Source organism: Gekko japonicus, unplaced genomic scaffold (genome assembly GCF_001447785.1).
Source record: "Gekko japonicus isolate JY-2015 unplaced genomic scaffold, Gekko_japonicus_V1.1 scaffold6625, whole genome shotgun sequence".
Classification (NCBI taxonomy): domain Eukaryota; kingdom Metazoa; phylum Chordata; class Lepidosauria; order Squamata; family Gekkonidae; genus Gekko; species Gekko japonicus.
Window position 1 is genome coordinate 8,397 of NW_015171705.1, and position 9,962 is coordinate 18,358.

The following is a 9,962-nucleotide window of genomic DNA, read 5'->3' on the forward strand; positions in this document are numbered from 1 at the left end:
GGCTGGGAAGGAAGAAGAAGAAGAAGGGGAAGAAGAAGAGTTGGTTTTTAAACCCTGCTCTTCACTACCCGAAGGAGTTACAGAGCAGTTTACATTCTCCTTCCCTTCGTCTCCCCACAACAGACATGCTGTGAGCAACGTTCCCTCTAAGCTATGGAGCCCTGTGAGCAAAAATTCTACTTTGTGAGCTACTGGCATTAAAGTTGTGAGCAGGAGATTTGGCTGCTGCATAAATTAGTTTGCTCTGGAGCCATCTGTCCTGAGCTAAGATAAAAAAATGTGTGAGCCAGAGGCTAAAAAAACTGTGAGCTAGCTCACACTAACTCAGCCTAGAGGGAACACTGGCTGTGAGGTGGATGGGGCTGAGAGAGCTCTGAGAGAACTGTGACTGACCCAGGGTTACCCTGCTGGCTTCATGTGGAGGGGTGGAGAATCAAACCTGGTTCTCCAGATTAGAGTCCACCGTTCTTAACCACCAAACCAAGCTGGCTCTCAGCCTAGGCCTAAGGAGCTGTTAGGATCTTACTAAACCTATATCAAAGATCTACTCCTTAGGGCCTATAGTTTCCATTATACAGGATGCATTATCTACAGTGAGATGTGGGAACCTTTAAATAAGCACAGAAGAATGCCAACATATTCAGTTATATTATAGCTAAGCTGAAACCACTCAAGTTCTAGATTTTGCAGCAAAGTGCTCAGTCATAGAAAAACCAGACATGCACACATGTGCACATAAATACTGCATCTCTCAACATTTTCAACACTCCTCAGCATTCAAAGCAAGTCCTGTAGTAATGGATATCCCTGAATCAGGTAGTCATGAAAGAATACAAAATGGATGATGCCAGACTCCCAAGAGAGATGATCTAGCTTTTTTATTCACATGTGTTTGTGATAAGAAAAACAGCCAAGCATCCCAAGGATTTGATACTGCTTTCCACAGTAAGCACTACTGCCTGTTCCTTCTCTCTGAACAGAGCTCCTGCAATTTTTGTTGTTGTTCAGTCGCACAGTCAAGTCCGACTCTTTGCGACCCCATGGACCAGATCACGCCAGGTCTTCCTGTCTTCCGCCGTCCTCTGAAGTTGGCTCAATTTCATGTTCGTTGCATCTATGACACTGTCTAACCATCTCATCCTTTGCCTTCCTGTGCAATAGTCACAGGTTTATAATCAAAAGACACTAAGGTACAAATGGATGCTCTCTGGGAAGAAACAAAGGCTCTGCAAATGTATAAAATTCAAAATTTTTATGTGGCCTTCTGAATGAAAATCACAGCGCTCTGGTCTGTAAAATATTCAAATACTGAACAGGGACAATATAATATTGAATTCGAAGTATTTCACTTAGTAATTCATAAAAAATACTGTCCACACAGCTTGCTAAAAGGTGGTCAACAAGATTCTTCATGCAGATCTGCCAAATGGCAGTAAATTCTAATGCCAGACATGCAATTTACTCAGACAACTGGCTACTGCCAGTTTATTGAGAAATAACCTAAAATATGCCATATCCCTCTCCTACACACCCTGAAGGAAAAGAGTTACACACTGTCCAAAGTGCAGACTGAAGTCTGCTGGGCTTCAGGGCCGAATGGAGGCGGCTACAAGGAAGGGATACACAAATGTTAAGAGAGCATAACACGGAAGTTTCACATAAGAAATTTCATACTTCAGCTGACCTGGATGGCCCAGGCTAGCCAAATCTCCCCAGATCTCAGAAGCTAAGCAGGGTCACCTTGGTCAGTATTTGGATGGGAGACCACCAAGGAATACCTGGGTCACTACACATGGGCAAGCAATGGCAAACCACCTCCTTTTGTCTCTTGCCTTGAAAACCCTGTGGGGTCGCCATAAATTGGCTGTAACTTGACAGCACTTTCTACCAACACCAAGAGAGCATAACTATGAAGTTTTCACATAAGAGATCGGCTGGAATAAGAGAAACTGTGGTGCCAGCATTAAGATGTTGAATAACAGAAATGGATTTTACAGAATTTGGGGAAGAATTAAAACCAGATTTTTAGGAACAGCTGTGTAGAGATACACCCCACAGATGGCCCAACTCAGCATAAAATACATAGGATATCATGCTTACTTCCTTTGTATAAGGCTTTACATCTAGAATTGTATAATATGGCTTGAACAGCAGAATACACTCCAAGAGACTCCTGGAAGTCCCTTGCAACATTTTTTTTCTAACCAACAAGAAAAAGTTGTGGGAAAATAAAAGCTTAAGGGGGAAAATAAGTGGGAAAATAAAAGCCACTGCCAAGTCAGCCATTTACCATTTTCAGCTGATTAGGCATTTGGTTCCCTTCCTTAACTGCAACGACTTAGCAACAGTGATCCACACGATGGTCACCTCGAGACTGGACTACTATAATGCTGTCTACATGGGGCTGCCCTTGTCGCAAATCCGGAAACTGCAGCTAGTGCAAAATGCAGCAGCCAGGCTCTTGATGGGTCTCCCTATGCAGGGGCACATCCAGCCTGTGCTAAAGGCCTTACACTGGCTGCCGATAGCATTCCGAATTCACTTCAACGTGCTGGTTCTTACCTTTAAACCCTTATATGGTCAGGGGCCGACATACCTGAGGGACCACCTTTCCCCATATATACCCCAGCAAGCACTGTGTTCAGGGTCTCAAAACTGATTGACTCTAATTGTGATTATTAATGATATTCAATTACCTGCTACACTAGAGTCAGTTGTATTAGAACTAGGATTGATAGACTTGGAGAGAAAAAGTACAAGGACACAGACTGCAATATTGATTGCAATTGCCAGGATCTCCATCACGCAATTTTGGAAAACAAAAGATGCTCCATCTTTATATTGCTGGCAAAATAAACTCTGGGAATACTTTGTACTCAGTAGAATTTCTAACAACACCTTCGAGGAAAACACAGCAAGTAAACAAAAACTATTCCATGCGACTTGATACCCTATATTAGAATATCTGGCAAATAGTGGCATTGTACCAAAAATCGCTATTATGAAAAATTGTCATATTTTTAAATCATCACATGATATATTTCTGTATGTTTTTTCAACCCCAACCTTTTAGTTACGTAAAAGAAACTATTTCTTGTTTAAAAATGTTCTCCTATAGTTATGTAATGTTATATCTTGTTGATATATGGTTAATAATTGCAGTGTTGTCTGTTTGTTTATATATGAAAATAAAAATAATAAATTGGAGGGGGGAAAAACTGATTGACCCTCCCGGGCCCCAAAGACATCAGACTGGCAACAACCAGGGCCAGGGCCTTCTCAGTGGCAGTTCCGCACTGATGGAATGAGCTCCCAGAAGAGACCAGGGCCCTCCAAGACCTTTTACAGTTCTGCAGGGTCTGCAAGACAGAGCTCTTCCACCAGCCTTTCGTTAAGGAGCTGCCACCATTAATAACACCACCAACATTTCATTAAGGATCATTAATGATACTTGAGAAAGGTAGAGCCCGTGCCCTGATTCCATCGTTACAGCCTGTGCCTGCCGCATATATATGATAAGAACGGGAAACTGATGAGAAAGGCAGACCAGAAACCACACTAATATAACTGTTGCCACCATCTCTAAGTATTAACTACAACCATAGGATAATAACATACTCCTAAAGAATTTTAATTCGACTTTATGCCTAGAAGAAGCAGCTGCCAAAAACTTTTGCATTGGCTCCTATACAATCATAGTTTACATCCAAAAGTAGGGTTTGGGAAACTGAATCTGGCAAGATGTTATCATGCACCAAAATCCACCTCTGGATCCACTGCGCTCTCTCTCTCTTTTTTTTTTTAAGCAAGGGGCAGTCCATCACTATGTGTAAGATGGTACTGATGAGATGGTATTGATGATGTCAGTCGCACATGCTCATACATTTGACTAGAATGTCTCAATCATGCCAGGCTTCCAATACAGCACACCTTCTTTCCAGGAGGCACGCACAGAACAGACACAAAACACATACGGGTTAAAAATGCACAGGCAACTTCTCAGTTTCATTTATCTTTCCTTTTCCTATAAAAGACTTTAGATGAGATTTTCTTAAAACAAGTTGAAAAAGTTAAACACTTGTACAATGAAAGCTCAAATACATAACCATCACCCAGAGTGCATGTAGCTCCTGAGAATAATTTCTGTATCTCACAAGATTCCAGTTAATTTATAGGTAATCAAGGAATAAGTAATTTTAAACTCTGACTATTGTTAATGAGCTCACACAAACCACATATTTCAAGGCAATATTAAAATTCTTACCAGCACTTGACAGTTTTCTTTCTCTTTCCCATTCCAGCTGCTCTCTTTCTAGCTGTTCTTGGTGTTCCCTTTCCTGCCTTTCCCATTCCAATCTCTCCCGCTCTTGTCTTTCCCGTTCTTGTCGCTCTCTTTCTAGGCGCTCTTGCCGGTCTCGTTCTTGCCGGTCTCGTTCTTGCCGGTCTCGTTCTTGCCGGTCTCGTTCTTGCCGGTCTCGTTCTTGCCGGTCCCTCTCCAGTTGCTCCTGTTTTTCAAATCGCTCTCTCTCCAGTCTTTCCTTTTCTAGCCTCTCTCTTTCCAGCCTCTCCCGCTCCAGCCTCTCCCTTTCCAGCTCCTTCTGGCGTTGTTGTTCCTGCAGCTGCCTATAGTAAAGCAAGTGAGAAATGTTAAAATGGATTCGGAACATAAAGCTTGACCATTAATACAAAAAGTAGTGAGCAATGAAAGTTTTACAGTGCCAATTTCTTATTTTGATAACACACTAATGGCACTCTCCAAAGTTGAACAATGCTATACAAGCTGGTGGTCTGCAAGAAATTACAGAAAGGAAAAAGTCCTGAAACCTCAAACATTTCCCCATCCATAATTCTCTGAACTATCAGCAGCTTAAGCAGACTAATTTCCCTCATTTTCTTCCCTTCAACTGATTCTCAGCATTCTGTGTCCTGGAGCATATTTAATTCTAACCAAACTTTTTCTGTGCATGGAAGAGAGGTCTTTTAGTTATTTTACAAAGTAATATTTTTCTGAATACCTGGAGAGTCACCTGAAAATACTGAGACCCCTTCATTGTCCCCAGGTGGCCTGATTTTGCTGCTCTATGGGACATCAACTCCACTGGAGTGGCCCCAGTTTGACCACACTTGCTTCTGCTCCCCGATGCTTTTGGTTCCACTTCCTTCCCTCCTACCCAGATGGCTTCAAAGCCCTCTTTGTTGTCCCCCCACTCTTGCTGTCTGCTGCTTTCGCCCTCTCTTGTTTGCAGATCCTGGCTGTGACCAGTCCTCTCCCGCCTCTATCCCAACTCCCCCCTGCACTCACTTTCATGTGCGACCCACACAACATAATACTATTTTGGGTAGCTCCTACCCCTCCTATCCCTCCCACATATACCAGGTTCACGCATATATGTAGACATTCTTCTTTACTTTCTGCGTTTTTTTAAAAAAAACTCTGCAAGCATGGTGCTTTCACTGGACTTGCAAAACACCTTTGCAGTGGGTGGCCACATTTTTTATCCACATTGGACTGAGTCATATATGGTTACTAGATGAAGCAACCAAAGATTCATGTTTTGGTAATATGTAGACCAGGGGGTTCCAAACCTTTTTAAGCCTATGGGTACTTTTGGAATTTTGAGAGGGGGTGATGAGCACCACCCTAAAATGGCTGCTGCAGGAGGTACAGCCAAAGTCAAGATGGCTTCCACAGGAGGCAAGGCTAGGGTTGCCATCCCCCTTGTTAGGATGGTGATTCCGCCAGTTTTGGGGGATCCAATCTGCCACCGGCTGACCAGCTGGTGGGGAAGCCCCACCCCCAAACAGCCCCCTCCCTCATTGTGTTGCTGTAGGGGGTGATGCAGTGACATCACTTCTGGGTGACGTCATCGTGCTGGCAACGCTGATGCGGGAAGGGCTGTTCAGGATATTTTACCCTCAAAACCATAGTTCGCCGAAAAACTAGAATGTAATCCCCCAGACATCAGCAATGTGATGACATCACTTCTGGGTGATGTCATTGTGCCATGTGTGCAAAGATCCTGACAAGGACCCAGGAACCCCCTGCTGGATTGGAGGTAGGACCTGGCAAACCTAAGCAAGGCCAAATCAAAAATGGTTGTCTCAGGAGGTGGAGCTAAACATAATGCCTCCCTCCTTGTTTTGCAAAAAAGTTGCAGAAGGGGAATAAAAAGAAATTAAGGAAACCCCAGGAGGAAGGAGAAAAAATAGGGGGAACAATCAAAGAAAAACCTGAAAAGGGAATGGAACCACAAGCATACCAGTCCTCCTAATCCTCTAGTGGATGTAGCTGCTATTGCAACCATGGAAAATCCTTTCATTTGAATGACAAACAGCCCCCTCCCTCATTGTGTTGCTGTAGGGGGTGATGCAGTGACATCACTTCTGGGTGACGTCATCGTGCTGGCAACGCTGATGCGGGAAGGGCTGTTCAGGATATTTTACCCTCAAAACCATAGTTCGCCGAAAAACTAGAATGTAATCCCCCAGACATCAGCAATGTGATGACATCACTTCTGGGTGATGTCATTGTGCCATGTGTGCAAAGATCCTGACAAGGACCCAGGAACCCCCTGCTGGATTGGAGGTAGGACCTGGCAAACCTAAGCAAGGCCAAATCAAAAATGGTTGTCTCAGGAGATGGAGCTAAACATAATGCCTCCCTCCTTGTTTTGCAAAAAAGTTGCAGAAGGGGAATAAAAAGAAATTAAGGAAACCCCAGGAGGAAGGAGAAAAAATAGGGGGAACAATCAAAGAAAAACCTGAAAAGGGAATGGAACCACAAGCATACCAGTCCTCCTAATCCTCTAGTGGATGTAGCTGCTATTGCAACCATGGAAAATCCTTTCATTTGAATGAGGGCAGCCAATAACAAGCCTTGCTTTACAATGGCCCCAGCCACTATCCAAAAAGCTCAGCAGGCACCATGGCACACATGGGTGCCGCACTGGAGAATCCTGATGTATACCTTGTTCATATTGCATACAGTCTGATCTAGTTCTCACTGTGACAAGTTGATCATCTTCTCTGAACAGTGAACCACCAAGATATAGATTTTAACTCAGGTAATAAGCCTCTGGAACAGAATGCAATGGCATAACTCCAGGAATAGGTTAACTATAGATATTTAATATTTACCATTTTCCTCATATATAAATAACAAATGAGGACCCGTGAGGTGCACTGTTGGACTGCTTAGAATTATTCACATCAAGCAGAGATTGCGGCTGCCCACAACAGGTATCAAAACCCAGAGGTGTATAGTAGCTATAACATCTGATATGTTTGTGTTTCTGTTCAGACATGATGCTTACTGTGTGGCTTTGGGCAAGTCAATGCTTCTCTATCTGATCCACTTCACATGTATGCAAAATTAAAAATGCAAGTAAGCACATCTGCAGAAGCAAATAATGCAAATTTAACAGAGGTACTGCCTTCCCATGAAGACTCACAGAAGCCCAAGCATCTTCTGGAAGCTCTGTAAGACAATGCCTGGGCTGGCCTTAATTGTCTAAGCTGAAATCGATGGAGCAAGGCACAACTGGAATTTAGTGGGTTTCGCCTGCCTGTTCCAACTCATCATGATGTTAGGATACCTATTAAAAATAATGATTAATAACCCACTAGTTAAACAAAAATGTCCAGGAGCTGCATGTTTCTTATCATTAGTATAGACATTTTAATATATTTATATATTCTTTTTATTAGAAACAACTCAAAGAAGTGCAGAGTATGCATGGATTATGTGGCACAACAGCACCAAGTCTGCACTAAACCAAGAATGACTAGTTACTACGATCAATGCTGCCACCAGCGGATGCACTCCACCAGCAGTTGGAGGAGTGAAGGTTAGCAATACCTAAAGTGAAGATTCACAAGAAGGCTGCTCAGATTAGTTGGCTACACCTATGGCTCCATCTGGAGTGTGCTACAAAGATATAACTTAGAGCAATAATTAGTTTCCATACCATTAAGGCATTGTTAAGGCTTTCTTAACAATAGGCAAGAAGCCCATACCAATACAGACTGATAACTTATGGCACATGTGTGTGGGGGGGGAAGGTTACCCAAGACCAAACTTTATTTAATGCTAGGCAACCTGGGCATTTGGAAGCTCTATAAATATCAATTATTTCTAATCATTTATTGGAGGGAACAGAAATATCACATATTGGAAACTTAGGGACAAGCAGCTTCCTTTGTAATCAATATTTATAAAGGCAGCAAATCCTGACACAGAGGCTAAAATTAAGAGATCAGAGTGGTAGGAAAAAAATAGACAGCAAATGTAATAGGCAAAGGATTACTGATAGACTGATACCCAATCAAACAGAAGCATAATGCATTTAGGCCTGACAGTTATTAAAGAAGAGTGGGAACATGTTTATCAATCTAGTAGAACTTTTACATTGCCTTTGAATCTAGAAACATACAATATAGTCCTACACAGGTGATAAAAGGTAAAGGTTCCCTTGCTCGAAAGCCAGTCGAGTCCGACTCTAGGGTTCTGGTGCTCATCTCCATTTCCAAGCCGAAGAGCCAGCGCTGTCCGAAGACATTTCCATGGTCATGTGGCCGGCATGACTAAACACCAAGGCGCACGGAACGCTGTTACCTTCGAACTGCTAGGTTGGCAGGAGCTGGAACTAGAGACAGGAGATCACTCTGTCATGCGGCAACTCGGGTCTCGAACTGCTGAACTATTGATCTTCCACAGCCTGCAGTTCAGCGTCTTAACTACTTGAGCCACTGCAGCTCCTACACAGGTGATAGCTGATCTCAAAAATACTTAAGAACTGTAAAATTAAATTCAAAAAGTAATTTCAGGTAAACTAATTTTATGCATGAGTGACAGAAATGCCTCTAGGGTTTTTCCTGGAAAAAAAGTCTTAAATACTGTTTCTGTAATAATGAGAAATACGCTCTGATTCTATCCCTGTGATACTGCTGAATCTGAGGAACTATTATAGAGATGCCTTCTTTTTTTGTTTACTGGGACTATGGTTATAAATATACATGATTAGAGGACAGTAGTATCCAGTAATGTATGTTTTACTATTAATAAGAAGAGCACTTGCTCGCTAAAGACCAATTGCCACACTGCGTTGTATCATACAGGTCCCACTTTCGTGTATGAATACGTGCAACAGGATTCATGGTTTCGCTTCTTGATATGTATCTGGGACAAAAAAATTCCATTCGTTCTCATATAAAAATGTATTTTACATATGCACAAAATGTAAATTTGTAACAATGTAAGTAGCTCATACACAAACATGAACCATAGATTTTGCTATGTATGCAAAATACTGGCTTAAAATCCTTCCATTGCTATATAACATTTTGCGATTACTACAGTACTATATATACCGGTACTTATTTGTTGGTGCAACAAGTCTTAGCAACAAGTCACTGAACAATAAACTTTTTAACACAAGTTGTGTCACTGATTCATATGTATTTCCCATGTACTAACATACACAGTTCTGAAAAGCAAACTGTTTCTTTGAATCAGAATGATCTACCAACAGAGGGCAGCAAAGTCTTATGACATTTGTTCATTTACAACATTTAATGGAGCCAGAAATATCACCCCTATGCAAAGATCGCTTACCTCAGCATAGCTGTAACTCACTACATGGTTTATTACCCTGGGAACTTCAGAAAAGGCATTGAGAAGTATGTTCTTTTATGGTCTAGGGGCCCTCTCTACAGTTTACTATACACAAGGCATTTTAAAGGATTTTCTTTACTAGGTATTGTACAAGTATCCTGCACTTACATAAGTCCCCTAGTTGTATCCTGTCTAGGTTACTCCTTCCCCTACTCCTTGCTTGCGGAAAGGGTGGGATACAAGTTCAATGAAATAAATAAATAAATAAATAAATAAATAAATAAATAAATAAATAAATAAATAAATAAAGAAAGAAAGAAAGAAAGAAAGAAAGAAAGAAAGAAAGAAA

At 41.8% G+C, this 9,962-nt stretch overlaps 1 protein-coding gene across 1 annotated transcript in view; it reads right to left on the reverse strand.

Moving 5' to 3' along the window:
- Positions 1 to 9,962, reverse strand: part of LOC107117862 (protein enabled homolog) — a 21,049-nt gene that overhangs the window by 7,240 nt on the left and 3,847 nt on the right. Inside the window, exons 2-3 of the mRNA XM_015420025.1 lie at positions 4,715 to 4,788; positions 4,265 to 4,623 (exon numbers count right to left, since the gene is read on the reverse strand). Of these exons, the coding sequence (XP_015275511.1) occupies positions 4,265 to 4,623; positions 4,715 to 4,788 (433 nt within the window). The remainder of the gene's footprint in view (positions 1 to 4,264; positions 4,624 to 4,714; positions 4,789 to 9,962) is intronic.